The sequence below is a fragment of the Zerene cesonia genome, chromosome 24 (assembly GCF_012273895.1).
Source record: "Zerene cesonia ecotype Mississippi chromosome 24, Zerene_cesonia_1.1, whole genome shotgun sequence".
Classification (NCBI taxonomy): domain Eukaryota; kingdom Metazoa; phylum Arthropoda; class Insecta; order Lepidoptera; family Pieridae; genus Zerene; species Zerene cesonia.
Window position 1 is genome coordinate 87282 of NC_052125.1, and position 17663 is coordinate 104944.

The 17663-nt window shown below is 35.6% G+C and overlaps 1 protein-coding gene across 2 annotated transcripts in view; it reads right to left on the minus strand.

The window, feature by feature from the left end:
• Window positions 1-796: 796 nt before the first annotated feature.
• LOC119836448 (glutamate decarboxylase) overlaps window positions 797-17663 on the minus strand; it is a 36147-nt gene continuing 19280 nt past the window's right edge. For both annotated transcript variants that reach the window (XM_038361775.1, XM_038361776.1), the window contains 9 exons: window positions 13038-13235; window positions 12401-12519; window positions 11959-12099; window positions 11110-11220; window positions 10183-10250; window positions 6548-6626; window positions 3126-3275; window positions 2346-2540; window positions 797-1887 (listed from right to left, as the gene is read on the minus strand). In XM_038361775.1, the coding sequence (XP_038217703.1) occupies window positions 1705-1887; window positions 2346-2540; window positions 3126-3275; window positions 6548-6626; window positions 10183-10250; window positions 11110-11220; window positions 11959-12099; window positions 12401-12519; window positions 13038-13235 (1244 nt within the window). In that variant the 3' untranslated portion in view covers window positions 797-1704. The remainder of the gene's footprint in view (window positions 1888-2345; window positions 2541-3125; window positions 3276-6547; window positions 6627-10182; window positions 10251-11109; window positions 11221-11958; window positions 12100-12400; window positions 12520-13037; window positions 13236-17663) is intronic.

A 17663-nucleotide genomic window follows, 5' to 3' on the forward strand; every position in this document is an offset into this window, starting at 1 on the left:
GATTAACAAATAGAACTCCGACTACATAATTGATAATTATATACCTATTTTCTATAATAAGTAAATATAAGTTCTATAGGAGCATTATAACTATTAACTAATGACCCAAAAATTGAAATTCATAACCTACCAAATCATATATATTACAGAATTGTATAGAATTAGCTAGTTTCATATTTTATGACGACCAGATGTAATTTAAGATGTTGCCATAAATATTACAAGTATATATATATAAGTAAAGGGTGGAAAGGCCATGGTAAGTGGTCACCACCGCACATGAACATTTGCAGTGGAGGGGATAAGGAAACGATTGACGACTGTAAGGAAGGAATAGACTGGGAGGGAATTGAAAAAGGAAACGGACCTCCATAGTCTCTAGTTAGTATTTATCAATTTCGATTTTTGAGTCGAACGAATTAAGCTAGACAGACTAGCTAGACCGACAATGCAAAAATATATGTCATTCAATCTGTTTTTACATTTGAATGACATTTACATTTGCGATGGAATCTTAAATTTATTTACTTAATTAACTTATGTAGATTATGTAATTATAGATATTATGATGTGTGATGTGAACATTATTTAAGAAAATTTATAATGTAATAAACTTATCGCAAGCAATTATGATATATTGGATACAATTATTCAATGAAACAAATTATTTATACAAACGATTTGAACATATAAGTGAGATGTATAATGTGAAAATTGATAATTAATGTTATTGTTGTAAAACCGTTTTAATTATTATAAATAAATAACAAAATAAATATATTCTTTATTTGGTAGCCACATACCTAACATATTTGAAAAACTATACAAAACAATTAGGAAAGTTTAAAATTTAAAGGTTATAACGTGATAAACAGATAAATATCTATAAGAATATTTATAGAAGCTAATCGATACCATATTTTAACAATCGAAAATAGTGTCTTAACATTGAATAACTATCAAATATTCCTTATCTATCCTAAGGGTAGATGTATAATCAGTAAGGTATCTATATTAGATCGTAACTATAAAACGATAGTCGATTTACCTCTTCTAAACCGAACTTTAGGCATAACTAGGTTACACATTGTTACGAAACATAATATTATTGGGTTCTAGTTTTTTCCCGTTTTAATATACTTGTTTCTGCTATTTTCATACGATTTCTAGAGCCTGTGTTGCCAGTATAAAGTAAAAAAAAAATATTGCGGCATTTTTAAAACAGAAAACAATAACTTGCGATCTATATGTAAATGTCATATTAATTAATACAGACACACTCACACACGCACACACATTGCACACACATATCTCAATTGTTTGCAAATGAGACTAAGAAAAACTTCTATATTTTCACTGCCAATACAACAAGTGAACAACAAGGTAAACATTTAATAGACGGTACATTTCATATAACTTTAAATCCATACAATATTGGAATAAAAGCAATGTCGTTGCATTGAGAAATCTACATCTACTTTAATATATATTACACACACATTCATTGGCACAGATTCATTAATTATTAATATATAACGCCCAAAAATTATGTAATAAATCTTTTGAAACAAACAAATGGAAGTTTACGAACATTACGATAAAAAAAAACCGAAATAAAATATTTACAAGTTTTGACAGCGCGCCAAATACAGATAAAAAATATAGAGAAGAGAATAGACAACAAACGCACCGCGGACAACAAGTTTAGTCTACAATGATATCTTGGCCGAGGCGGTCCATTTCTGAGAGGAGGAAGTCCACATCCTTCTCGGTGACGGCCGCGGAGGAAATTATATTCCTGAAGAAGTTGGGGCGGCGGTCGTCTGGCTGGTAGCCCACCATGATGGTGCCCGCTTGCATCATGCGACCCTTCAGCTTGGCGCACACCTGCAAAAGATTAGATTTTGTAGTGTGAAGTCCCGTGTCCCCTAGTGGGGTATGGGGCAGATGATGTACATCTGTTTCACTGATCGGCTTTTCTTTAGGGACAAGTAAGTGATCAGCCTTCTGTGTCCTGCCAGACCGAGACATTTTTTTTATGCGTCCCCACCGGGAATTGAACTCAGGACCTCTCGGTTTTACGCTCAGGCGTTAAACAATGTACCGAGGAGGCGGTCAAATCACAAACTCGAAGATTTTGTAGTGCAAGTAGTTATTTATCAATATATATCGAACACATACGTTCTGTCCTTCCCCATCTTCTCACTATACCTCTCAACTATAGTAAAGCCAGAGCCAATCCATCACCTATTATGTAGCATCTATACAACATCCCCGCGAGACCTCTCTGTCCCATCCTCAAATCAGTTACAATTAATCACGTATTGGTTTTGCCACATTGTTACCTTTCCAAGTTTCATCTCCTTGTTCTTATCATGCGGCACCCCACGCAGCTGCTTGGGCAGATACCAGAAGCTGACGTTCACCATCTCCGGCTCCAGGATGAGGTGGAAGCGGTCGCTCTGCTCGCGGATGCGCCGCACCATGTACTCGGAGAGCTCCATGAGCCGGTCCATCAGCCGTTCGAAGCCGGACGTGCCCTGGAGATTTTAAATATAGATGTTGTAGCGAGAGCAGACTTACTACGAGAATCCTATGTTTTATTTTTAAGTGAAAAACTATGTTTATGCTATTACAACGAACTGAATCTTAGTAATAAGTACTTTATGCCCCCTATCTTTCACTCAACTTTCTATTGCACTTAAACAATGAATGTAATTTCAGTAATTTACACGTCTTTATATAACCCTTTCTCTCATTTTATAACATATGATATGTCGTTAATATCATCGCTTTAAATTTTTTGGTTAACCTTTATTCATTCGATTTCATTTATTTTATTTTAATTAGCAAATTTATCACAAAAAAATTCCCTGACAACATCTATATAATTCGGTCACTTTAATTCTTGCCGACAGATATTTTAAGCCCGCCTAGTTCCCGATATTATATAGCCTGAAGTCATCCTCAATAAATGGGCTATCTAACACTGCAAGAAATTTTCAAATCGGATCACTAGTTCCTCAGATTAGCAAGTTCAACCAACCGAACAAAAAACAAACTACTCAGCTTTATAATATTACTGTAAGATTAGTAGATATAAATTGAGAACAAGAACCACGAACCTTCCCGCGCCACTGCAGCCACAGCTTGAATATGTCATTGTGTCGGCCGCACTGTATCACCTTGTCGCCGGTGTCGTAGCGCGGGTCGTAGATCTTGTCCGTCATGAACAGGTACTCGGCCGACATCGCGTTGCAGCTGAGCAGGATGCCCTGGTGCGGTTGCGTTCATTTTGTATTAAAAAATCGATGAAAATTATAAAATTTTCCACAATAAAGGTGACCATGACATGACATGAACCATATGACAGTGATTACCTCACATCAAACACAAAAGGAAACGTGTTCAACGATTAACCGAAGGTAATTGGTAGTTTAGGTAATAAATAGGTAATTGTAGCATCTATCTCAATAGCTAATTTTATCTGCGGGAATCGAACCCAGTTACCCGTACTGGATTTACAAACAAATCCCTCACGAATGTTACACGCAAGATAAACTTCCACTTACACCATGAAAATTCCGTCAAATGCAGACAAAATGATGTAGTGGAATCTGCAACTAATGTCTTTTTACCGCACTGGAGAATCGACCTTAAACGATTGCGTTAAAGCTTATAATGCAATGTTCTTAATTATAGATAATAGATTTTTACACCGCATTCCAAATTATGCTTTAAGATTAATGGGATAAGGTTAAATTTCGATGCGACAGCGCGATAAAATAATTGCTCTCAAAATTTTGACTGTATGTGAGTGGCATAGAGTTGATAATAGGTTGAGTGGTTACAGGAGAGGGTCCAAAATTGGCAACATATGTTTCAAAGTGTCGACAGCGGAATTTAATTAAAACTGGCGTTGAACAGCAAAGGGGTGGGAAAGAGATATCGATATTTAATAAACATCCGTCTTTTCCGAAGTATTTTTACTTTTATTCTACGCAATCTATATTTGCTCAAAAATGCATTGTGTACAAGATACAAGATATAGCCACGTATAAAAAAGGCGCTGTAAACACAAATTACAAAAATATGGAAAAATATTTCGATGACATGATTTCATTTCATTTCATGAATTTATTCTTGGTGACACACCGATTATGTTACAAAAAGTGTCATCATTTACCACATATGGATTTATTTGCTTATTATTTCTTAAAACTGAAAAGAAGCACGTACTTATGTGTACTAAATCCTACTTTAACGTTCAAAAGCAAGCCCTTTTTGGCGATCCATTTAATATAACATGAATAGAAAAGAAAACGGATTTCATAAGTATCTATCCCATCGACTCTTTTAAAGTTAATCATTAAAATTATTCAAACATCCTCATACCCATTGTATAAATAACGAAGTTTTACGTAAAAAGTTTATATGCAGGAAAGCTTTCAATGTTACGAAAAACTAAATTTATATATTCTTTTAAAACTTCAATATTATCTTCATTGATCTAAGCACTAATACAAATCTGAATAAACGTGGTTTCCATTACAAACATAAATTGTTTACATATTTAAATAGGTATTATAAGGAATCAAATCATCGACCTGCGCACATCCCTACAAAAAAGTTTCAGAGGGCGTGGCCGGAATTTATGATCAGCCCGCATTGATCTGATGCGGGAAACAACCTGGAAACTTCCGCATCATCCCTACTGGAGACCCTCTGTTTATGTAAATATATAGAACTAGGCGCAGTTCCCGGTTTCGCCCGCCGTACAGTAACATCTGTTACTCAGTAAAGCTGTGGCTTTCTAATGGCTAATTTATTTTTTAAATCTAGGAATTTTTGAGTAACAACGTTACAAACCAAGAAATTGAACCTTTTTTATAATAAGACTTTCTTTCCTTACGCGACTTTTTTCGCATTTACCCAACGTCGCCGTGTGGTATCAGTTTCCGTTAAGACTTAAATCCTTATATTTAAATACTGCAATATCTTTTTTATTTATTTATTTATAATACTTTATTGTACAAAACAGAAAGAATAGTTTATACAAAATATAATATGGCACAATGATATTCTGTACAAAAGGCGGCCTTATTGCTAGACAGCAATCTCTGCCAGGCAATCTTTGTTTAATTCATTAGAATCGCTCTTGAAAGAGAAATTACATACCTGCTCGCGATACCCACCCGTCTTATTTATAACGTTAATATCAACATGGACATAATTATTTTTATTTGTAATAACATTAAATGGAAACCGTACGGGAGGCAGCAGCATTCAAATAAAACAATTGTTATCAAAATCGTTTGTCCCAGTAAATGTTTAAAACGAGTAACTCCTCTATTTTTAAAGTCGGTTAAAAAGAAAAAATAAGTGTACCATTAACCTTAACAAAATACTAATAAATGTTCAGATTTAACAGACAGACGGGTCGATTCTGTAACTTCTTTACCAACAGAACGAAATTTCTGATATTTAAAGTCAACCGGAACCGGCATGATAGAGTAGTCTTCTTTATTAATAAAATTCGATTGCCTTATTATATTATTTTTGCGTTTTTGTTAAGACACAAGGAAGGTTCTCAGGGAGAGAAAAAAAACGTAGCACGGGCGAGGCCGGGGCGGACCACTAGTTTAAAATATTTAAATGATTTTTCAAACCGTACACACAATATAAATATCTATTTGTACCCCAACAAATGTTGTACAAACAAACAAGCAATGAATAATAATTTGTTTATATTGGTTATCGCTGCACGCAGAACCGTGCAGAAACCCTTTCAATGGGGTTTTGATAAATATTTACTTTTAAATCCGCTCGATATATTAGAAGTATATTATATTACTATATAATAAGAATCACGCCAATAGATTCGAGTGACCAATTTTGATATTTATATACTGGCTGTTCGCCCCGGTTTCACCCGTGGTACATATAAAGCCTATGTAACTTAGTAATTGCAGCTTTCTAATGGTGATATATATATATATATATATATATATACGGTCCGACCTGGCTTCGCCCGTGGTACATATGTAGCCTTCCTCGTTAAATGGGCTATCTAACACTGAAAAAAAATTTCAAATCGGACCAGCAGTTCCTGAGATTAGCACGTTCGAGCAAACAAACAAACTCTTCAGCTTTATAATATTAGCATAGATAGATGAGCATTTTGTTGGAAAACTGTTGGGTCCCGTGTGGTCCCACTTCAATTTGGTCTAGTTCTAACAAGAAGGAGGTTTCGTTTTTTATTAAACATAATTTAACAAACAGCACCTAATTCTTGGTCCATTTCACCGCTTGCTGATAAATAATGCCTGCCTGATATCTTATTTTGGGAGTCACATACATTTAATAAACAATGTAATAATATAAACCGGCTAATACGAATGTTACTTTTATCAACACACACACCCACACATGCACACACATTCACACACGCACACACGCACACACGCACCCACACACACACACCCACACACGCACACACATCCACACATGCACACATGCACACACATCCACTCACCAACACACTCACCTCATATTTGAAGTGCACGGTTGAGCACTGCAGCAGTGTGCCCATCAGCTTGTGGGGATTCCAGGTCACGGAGTCAGCCCTGAGGATGATAAGGATCATGTTAGTATTTTCTTGTGTTTGATATTACGCGAGTTTTATACGTTTATAAATTAAAAACTTTTAAGCGAGCGTGGTCACGGGGAGACGTTCGAAACGTCGGGTTAATAATATAATGAATAAATCGCGTTTAAAATCCGTTAAAAAGTTTTTAATTTCTAAAAGGATCATGTTATCAAATAAAACTACGCCTTTTATATCTTTATATCTTTATTTAAATAATACTAACGCCTTTTATTTGTATGGGAGTCGAACACGCTTCGGCACGAAAAGGGCCAGCTCGCATCAGCACCACACCCCCATAGACGACCGGCGTGAAATAATAGAATGCTATTGTGATTCGTACGGCGAGTGGGAAAGCCGGAGGCCTGTTTCCTTTTCCTCACCTTTTCCAGTTCCTCCGTTCCAGTTATCAATCCTTTCCTTATCCCTTAACCCTTAAATGTGGCACTATCTATGCGAATGTTCACGGGCGGTGGTGGTCACTTACCATCAGGTGAACCACCAGCTCAGTTGCCCGCTATGACATAAAAAAAATAATAGAAACGTTAAATACGTTTATCTGTCATCAAAATAGAGAACATGTAATATTTAATAAAAGGTGTATTATTAACGTAAAGACTAGTATAGTTATTAGTGTATAGACTAGCATTTGCCCGCGGCTTCGCACGCGTTAAATTCGCAGTAATTTATATTTTGTATATGTATACATAAATCTTCCTCTTCAATCACTCTATCCATTAAAAAAAGCCCATCAAAATCCGTTGCGTAGTTTTAAAGATTTAAGCATACGTAGGGACATAGGTACAGAGAAAGCGACTTTGTTCTATACTTTGTAGTGATGATAGAGCTAGGTTTTATTTACCCGAATAAAAAAATATTGTTTGTATCAGTCGGTTGTTCCTACTTTGCATTATACATCATCAAATCTACCTAAGTTACGTTTAAGTTAGCGCATTATAAATTTAAATCCAAATAGCTAAGTGTGAATGCAAACACATCTATCTGCTATTGACACAGTTGTCGGGTTCCGCACGGTCTACACTTAATCCCTGCTTAGTTAGGGGTCCGTATCCTCTGTCACACCGAACACGAATGCAGACCATTATGTCGTTTAAAGTTGATCTTATTTTATTTTTTACTAGCTCTCCGAACGCGGCTTCGCCGGGAATTTGGTTACATCGCGCGACACGATTAGGAGTAGCCTATATATAGTCTTTCCCAAAGTCTAAAACTATTTGTCAAAATTGGTAAAGTGTGAAAAAGTCTTACATGATTTTATGTTGGACAATTAGGAACTTTCATAAAATCTTTCATCCCCTATTTCAACCCCTTCTACTCCTTTTTTCGCGATTAAAGAATCCTATGTCCTTTGCTAAGTTCAGTTCTATCTTCATATCTTCGTGAAAACGTAACAGACAGATAGAGTTACTTTTACTACTACTACTATTATAAAAGCTCTTAATTCTAAAATTGCTAAAATATGACAAGAACAAAATATGTTTCTTTCCGGAAAAATACCACAGTCACAAACATGTTTGTACGGATAACCATACGCTACATTAACTCGTATAAATTTAAAATACCTCGATGTTATAATCTGTATCATTACTAGTATAGTATTATATTATCTGTAGTATTATTGAGTAAAGTAACATATTATGTTTTTATCATATTACTAATTTTTGAATTAAGAATTTTTATAATGTGTATTATTTTAAAAACCTTGTGATATTTTGAACCGACGTTTCAATAAGAGGGAGCTATATCGTTGGGTTTGATAAGGTGTTGTTGTCATTTGGTGCTTTATTAGAAAGCAGAGAAGTATTTCAGAATGATCACAAATATGTTTTAATTAAAAGATTTAATAATTTTCTTAATTAGAATTTTTGTCTGTTAGAAGAAGGTGAAAGAAGGAGGTGACGCTTCGGTGTGACAGACGGCAGTTACGTTTGATAAATGGGCAAATTGTGTTGGATCGCACTTTGTTTTTTACGAGGGCGCTTTAATTGATCGCCGAGCTTTTTAAAGTAGCATTTATAAGTTTGGGTTCCGTATCGTTATCAGTTTTTAATGCAATTAAATTTTTATTAAATTGAAAGAAATGTTAGAAAGTTAGTTTTTTCATGTTTGTCTTCTATCTATCTATCAATCTATTGAAATTTAATTTCCTACAGATCATAGCATACTAATTACCTAATATGTTGTGAATTAAATTTATTTATTTGATAATTGTAATTAAAACGGTTTTACACCAACAACATTATTATTAAAAAATCCGATTACATCATAAAGAAGACGTATCTGAACGATAAATATTGGAATCTGTATGCAAGCTACTTGTAAGGTCATAAATATACAATCAAATATCAATACCACACGATCCAACTAACAATAGGATCGCCATATCGCCATAATGGGACGTCGTAGACGTAAATTCAAACGAGTAAATCACCATCGCCTTAAGGTAAGCAATAATGTATCTGTTTACATTTTAACTTACAAGTCAGAATAAACCAGTTTTTAACCGCAAAAAGGATTTTAAAGCCTAGTTAGCAAATGACGTTTGACATAAAGGTAATTGACGTTCCTATTCTTAAAAGAATCGTATAATATTTTGATTCAAAATGAGGTGCTTAAAATGTTATGTTATACATTATATACATCGACAGTTTTTACAGATCTATAAACATACAGAAAATCCATAATTCCCAAACCATAAACCCGTCACGTAACCTACTAAAACCGTTTTCCAAAACGTCATACACGACAGGGAAATCCCGGAATCAAAGGGAATTAATTGCAGCGTCATCCATCAACCGTAATGCGGCAGGCGCGCACGGCCGACCGTGCGACACTGAGCTTCATTATGCTTGCGTGTGTTTAAATATGGCAGAAATCGATAGGAGTGGGGGGAATTTGGTTTTTATAATTTCGATTTTTCAGTTTATTATTTTGGTTTCGTTTAGGAAGAAATGACCCTACATTTATAAGGTTGTAGGTGTTGTTCTGACGCTGGATTTTTGCTTCCATCGCACATCGCATTAGCGTCGCCCCTCAGTTGTCCCGTAACTCGCGCCACCGACCCACGGTTAAGTAGAATATAATTAGTGTAGTGTATTTGTTGAATAGCTTAGTAAAAATATAATAATTATTTCATTTGGCTGAAAACTTTAATTCATCTCCCTGCACACCCTACACTAAAATGTAAATGAATTTAAAACAAATTCGATATAAAAACTTTAAAACACCCTCAATTTTTTTTAATTGAAATAAATGCCATACAATTAAAAAAAATTAAACAACTGCTGTTATTAAAATCATGATTAGATAATAATTGGCCAAATGACATGTTTTAAATTTTTTCAACAAATTGAAAAGAATTATTATACAAATTTTAAGTAATTTCTTCGAACTCAAACTCAAAAGAGACATTTCTGTTTTACTGGTCGCCTATGTTTGAGTCATGATATTCGTAATGTATTAGACATAACATTTATTTATCCTAAAACAATATTCTAATGTATCAAACCCCTCACCTTTCGATGCCAGTCAGTCTTGGATGACGATACTTCTTGGAGAACAGCAGGCCGCCTCCCCAAGCCGCCTGCCGACCAAACAATCAGATTCGTATTCAAATACTAGCTATAATCCGCGGCAGCACGTGTTGCACCCAGGTAAAAAGTGTGTAAATAGTGTTGCCTATGTGTTATTCCAGACTATAATCTATCTTTGTAACAAATTTCAAGCAGATACGATGTATTTTTGCGTGAAAGAATAACATACACCCATACATACATCCATAGGTACTTAAATCATATATATTTGTGTTTATAACATTAGGAGGATAATAAAATAAATAAGCAATCGTATTTAAGAGGATAAAGTTTTCAATGAAAACATCGAACGTTCTAAAATATAATATAATTTGTATATACTAGTACTTGTTTTATTAATTTAATCATGTTCGTTACACTTTTTGTAACTCAAGAGCAGCTGAACCGATTTGGATGAAATTGGGTACAAAGATAGTTTGAGACCCGAGAAAGGACACATTCCATAATCTCGTACCCGGAAGTCCCACGACATATGGGTCTTTGCGAAAACTATAGAGATATACTTCGAATATTATAGAGTCAACTAGCTTTACCATGCGACTTCGCACGTGTTAAAATCGGGGTAGCTAAACAGATGTTACATAATATGTACCCCATCAAAATTCGTTAAATCCTTTCAAAGTTTTAAGCATACATTAAAACAGGTAGACGCGGAAATTAACTTTGCGTTACTACGTAGCGATGTCAAGAATCAAAAATTCGACGACATGTGACATCTGCCAACCCGCACTTGGGCACCGTGGAGTATTATGGCCTGAACCCTCATAGGAGGCCTGTGTGGTGGGAACATATATGGGCTGATGATGATAATGATGATGATGATGATGATGATGATAATGTGTTACATACATCAACATGCATCCACATGTCGTATTTCTGGCAGATGTCTGCGATCTCGGTGAGCGGGTCGAAGGCGCCCAGCACCGTCGTCCCCGACGTGGCGTTCACGAAGAAAGGCACCTGACGACAATGCACTACATTTATATTTCCAACACATTATTGTAGATGGTCCCACCGATGGTGTGCTCAATGATACTTAGATACTTATATGTTATATAATGATACGTATAGTTTTATAAACGCTGATTTTGAAAAGCAAACAACAAAAGGACGTACAAAATTTCTTATTTAATTTATTCTTAAAATCTATGTTTACATCGCTTCTCTCAGACGGCATATACCGCTCCACCAATATGGACATTGTGCCTATGAATCGTGTGTACTTATTTATTATTATTCTTTTTGACTGTGATAATGTATGTGTGTGCAATTACACTTTATTATTTTACAAAAATCAATTACAGAGAAGAAATTCTGAGCCCACTTGCACAACCTACTTTACTACATGAAGGAAAATGGACATAATTGATATAGCTTGCAGATTAGGACACGTATAAAAAGTCTCCTAGATAGATGCCACGTACAGGTAGCATGATAAACTCACATATAGCACATAAAAGCAGCGTACTACTGTCCTACATGCTACAACACGCTCGCACATGCTACATGGCACGCTCACACAATGTAGACTCAGACATGGCACGCTCACACATTGTAGACTCACACATGGCACGCTCATACAAGGCACGCTCACACATGGCACGCTCACACATGGCACGCTCACACATGGCACGCTCACACATGGCACGCTCACACATGACACGTCCGCACACTGTACGCGCGCCCACGAGTACTCACGTGTCCGCGGTCGCGGTGGTAGCGCACGAGCCGCTCCAGCTCCGCGGGGATCATGCGCCCGCGCTCGTCGGACGGCACGCACACGCAGTAGTCCGTGCCCAGGCCGCACACGGACGCGCAGGACTTCACTGAGTAGTGGCACTATAATGAAACGATTCATTTATTTACTTTGAACTATATTAATAGGTATGTTGTGATATTTTAAAAAGTTAAATTGTTAGAATATATTTCTATTATATTAAACAAACCCTGTATCTGAAATATTCGCTTACTCGATAGTGTTGGACACAAAACTTTAATTTAATTCAACGTAAATCAAAAATGTGTATGAAAATCACTTTTAAAGAACATTCGTCTACACATACAATTTTAATAGGAGTATGTTTAAACAGAATTTCACTAAATACAGACTAAGTTAACCTGCCTCTCCCTCAGTACCTACCTGATCGGAGGTGAACATGACAAGTTGTCCAGGTATACTGGTGAGCCCCTTCTCCTTGTACTGGGGGAACTTGTGGTGGCGCGCCGCCAGGAACGCGTACAGGTTGGACACAGAGCCACCTGGTATTGGATTGAATTTGGTATTAACTATATAGCAATAAACTTGCCTTCAACGTTACGAATTTATAACGAAGTGTATAAAAAACTGTTGCATGGGCTTCAAAGTATAACTGCGAAACTGTGTTTTAAAAAACGTAAATTTATATTTAAAAAGTCTGTTATTGCCACGGCGTGGAAGAAGGAACTGGAGGAAGGAACCCGGTCTTTTGGGAAGCTTACGTGGGTATTATTATAATAACACCAACTATACATACCTACTTTCAAACGTTTAAATTTCAATTAACCACAGTGGTTAACGCGTGAGCGTAGAACCGAGGGGTCCTGGGTTCAATTACCGGTGGGGACGCACAAAAAAAAATGTCTCGGTCTGGCAGGACACAGAAGGTTGATCACCTACTTGTCCCTAAAGAAAATCGATCAGTGAAACAGATGTACATCATCTGCCCCATACCCCATTGGGGGACACGGGACTTCACTACACTTTCTTCATCCTCACCAAACCCACGAGAACCACTCACCCGGTGCCAGGATGGAGTCCCCGCTCTTCCAGCCGATCATGTTCCTCATTTTCTCTAGCACCACGTTTTCCATCAAGATGAAGACTGGCGCGATCTCGTAGGTGAACATGTTAGTGTTGGCAGCGGCTGTGAGCCACTCCCCCGCGAGCGAGATGATGTCCAGCCCGCAGGAGAGCTGGTTGAAGAAGTGCGGATGCCCTGGAGAGGGCAAAGTCAGATGTATACTTCATATAGTAACTGCGTATATGAAACAGATCTTTACATTTTGTTACGGTTTAATTTCGAAATTTATCGATTTATCTTCAATCACGGGGACTATCTAACATTATTGATTGATTGGTTGATTTCCTTATTTATTTATTTAAGAATTTTCGACAAAGTATACAGATAATATTTTATATTGCTAGCGTAAATATATGGTCTACTGTCGCTTTAAGCATAGAAAACATTACATTTAAATTACAAAGCTTGTCAATGTTGTAAAAAATATATAATTAATTGACGTATGAAATCAGTCCGTGAATTAATTCAATAGATTCTACACCACAACCGAAAAATATAGATAATTTTCCGCACCAAATAACAAACGAAAACTTTGATATCCGCGTCACACGGATACCGGCCCTGCATCCGGGGCCCGGATGCAATACCACGCGCCGTTTAACCGGTGTATTGATACTTATCCGAGCGGTTTGACCGTAAGCTGTCACGTTTTAACTGAATTCTCATTCATTGAGTTTTAATGTATGTGATAATGTCTTTTAAGTATTTCTGTAGACGCAAGTGCGATTCGACTAAAGGACGACGGAGATTTTCTGAAATTAAGGGCATTGTAACCACTGCTTTAATGTAATATCCCTTCACTTTGAATACATAAGATACATAAGAATAATTTGCTTTCAGCATATTTAACAATAAAAATTTACAAGATAAAAATTTAAGGAGTATAGGTACTAACATTGTGACTTGAGAATTTTATGTATAAATACTACTATCTGTATTTTCTTGTGTTTGATTTTACGCGATTATTATATATTTAGAAATTAAAGACTTTTAAACGGATTTTAGACTGAGACTCAGAACTCAGTCTCCCCGTGACCACGCTAGCTGTAATGTTCGAAGCGTCGGGTTGATAATATAATGAATAAATCGCGTTTTAAATCCGTTTAAAAGTCTTTAATTTCTAAATATATAGAGATTATAAAGAGGAAAGATTTCTATATAAGTATGTTTATATAGCTCTCACACAAAGACGGCTGGACCGATTTCAAAATTTCTTCCACCATTTGAGAGCTGCAACTTCACTGAGTGACATCATCACTACATAGTATAAAATAAAGACGCGTCCCACGTCTATATGTATGTATGCTTAGATCTTTAAAACTGCACAACGGATTTTGTTGAGGTTTTTTACAGATGTGATTCAAGAGGAAGGTTTATGTGTATAATAAAATCTATTAAACCACTCTAAAATCAACGCGTGCGAAGCCGCGGGCGGTAAGCTACTAGTCTATAAGACCGTCTTATAATCAATGATTAAATATACTTATCAATGACGCATATTGAAATAATGCAAATATTAAAATACCCTAATTTTAAATCTCGTTGAATATCATTTAATATTGTCTACCTACCCTCATCTGCGGCACTTGATAAACCGCCCCACGGGACGGGGTGGAATCGTCCCCACACTATCTCCGCTTTTTACAAGATAAGCTAGTTATAGCACGCGGCCTTCCTTTAATATCCGGTCCATGTGTTATGATGGGTCGTTTAGATTCAAAAATCGATAGATTTGGGCTTATAGGTATGCCTTACATTATGTGGATTCAAAACATATTATACTTACGTCACAAGATACAAACTGACGTTTTATAGAAATTAATTAATAATAAACCATTTTTAAACTGCTTTTCAGACTATTGCACTTAAAATGCACGTCAAATGAGAGATCGTTTCAGTATAACAATAATAATTTTTAACAAAAAATTAAACTGCTGAATCATCAATATAATAAAGTCGTCAAATAGATAACCTCCTCGTTTTTTGAAGCTGGTTGGAAAATTTTTACTTATCTCAAGTATAAATGCGAAAGCGTGTTTGTTTGTTAGTTTGTATGTCTTTCTTTTAAATCGTAATTCGAATTCTTGATATGATTTTTGTATCTGGATTCGACTGAAAAGCTGGTTCTTAAAACATTGCCCTTTTATAACGCTGGTTTAATTTTTAAATGACCGACATCAATGCTTAATTATATGAAATTTAATTAAAACTAAGTTTTAAAACAATATTTAGTATCTTAAAGAAGAGACTGCGTAGATGGTAATTTAATAAAAAATCCAGCAAAAAGCACGTTAACGCGAAAGTTCTATTTAAAAAATATGCACATAAACAATTTCTCTATTCAGACTATCTTTGTCAGTAGCCAACGTTTTTATTACGCATTCTTTAGAACAAAATGAAATGCTACCCCTCCGTCATAAATAAGAAAAAGTGAACCTACCAGTCATTACATTAAAACCCATTTTCCTATGAGCCCCCAAGTTTATTGCACAGACATTAATTTTACTCCCAATACTTCCAATCTGACAACATAACATTTAGACTACAGAAATTTCAACCACAGTCACTTCAAAATGAATCTTATTGCTTTGTAATAAGATTGATCTTACAATACCGGTTATGTCAAGGGATGCCAGTGCAAAAATAATATTAATTCATCACAAGGAATTTAATATAAGCCCCTTCGCGCTGCAGATGGGGCTGCAATTAATTCTAGTTCAGGTGTTACGTAATTCGTGCTTAATCTGTATTGAAGAGGGCAACACTGATGTGGGTACTTTCGGCCAAATTACTTGAATGATTTGTTTGTATTTTCAGTTTGCATTTTGAGGGTTAAGCCAGTGGATTATGAATGATGGACCGGTTGTAGAATGATCGCTTTTATAATGATAATCGAAACCAAAGAAGTGTTAAGATTTTGTTCACGACAATTTGAGAGAAACTGTAATTGAGTTTTTTACGTTATTTTCTCTTATATCTGTAACATTTCGCTATTCTTAAAGTTTTAAAACAATAGCATTATAAATCAATAAGATTTTCTTTTCTATTTGATTTTATTTGTAAAGTTATCTATTTTTATGCCAGGCCATAAATCGTTCTTAAAAAATATAATAGCTATCCACGCGTCATATTGATAATGTCACTACCACAGATTATAAATAATGGCCTGATAAAACACAAAACGAAGACTCAAGTACCCTCGAGGCTACATACTCCAAACATACTTATCTATCGCCCGTCTCCCAAGCGGCCACACCCCTTAAATATCTGCCAAAAACAATATTCTGCGCTTCATAGCGATATAAAATACACAATTGATTATTTGCAGCCATGTTTTGTAGGGTTAGGATTGAGGTTATAATTTTTCCCGCGCGCCACGTGCAGCTGTCAGAGTGACAGCAAATAGCAATCAGCCAGCATTGTGGTCGGTGATACTTGTTTGAATAACAATGATTCGGAATTTGATTCGTTTTATAAGTTCGCCCGTGGACTGTGCTTGTACTGAATTTTGGCGCGAATTTATAATATGCTGTTCTGTACTTAAAATTTGTTCCACACTCGTAGAATTATTTATTTTTTTATTATTTGTTCTTTTTGTGAAGTCAACACATCATCATCATCATCATCAGCCCATATATGTTCCCACTGCTGGGACACAGGCCTCCTATGAGGGTTCAGGCCATAATCCACCACGCTGGCCAAGTGCGGGTTGGCAGATGTCACATGTCGTCGAACTTTTTAATTCTTGGACATGCCGGTTTCCTCACGATGTTTTCCTTCACCGTTAAGCAGTGGTGATGTTATCCACATGATGATATAACTGATTCATAAGAGTTTTTTATTATTATTTTATTATTAGGTATTTGTAGTAAAAATGTTATGTTATATAGCTAACTAAGAGGCAATTTTTCAATCTTTGTTAAAACTACTAGTATAGTATTATGTTATCTGTAGTTAAACTATTCGTCTAATGTCCTATTGGACAACTATTTTAAAATGTGTTCTAATTAACATTATTCAGGTGACATTTTGGCCAAGAATTAAATTAAAATAAAAATATATACATTTTTTTTATTTATGAATAAAAATCTTTCACAAATAGATATACTGATATACAATTACCAATCTAAATGTAGGAAGTTATTGAAATGATAAATGCGTACACCCACTCTTTACACCTATAAATGAATTATTTTTGATATTAACCACAATTCATACAATTTGATACTTACGCGTAGTTTTGATTGAGTTTGCTTATTTCTAACAAGAGCTTATTCATTCTGTAAGTGAATTATTTGTGTATAGTATGGGAAATGCCACTGATTTGCTTGCTGAGGGGCACGTACGGGGTGTGAAGGAAGGGCAGCGTGGGGTAGTTGCCGAATATAATTTATTTGTTTATTGAGGATAAGTAAGAACTTACGCATAATTTTTATTGGATACATGAAGCTATTCCGCCATAACATTATTAGAACTAGGTAGATCAATGAGAAATTTTGAAAGAATAGAAAAATTTGATCACGAGGCAGGATTCGAACCTGCGTTTCTTGCCTAACCGTAGCA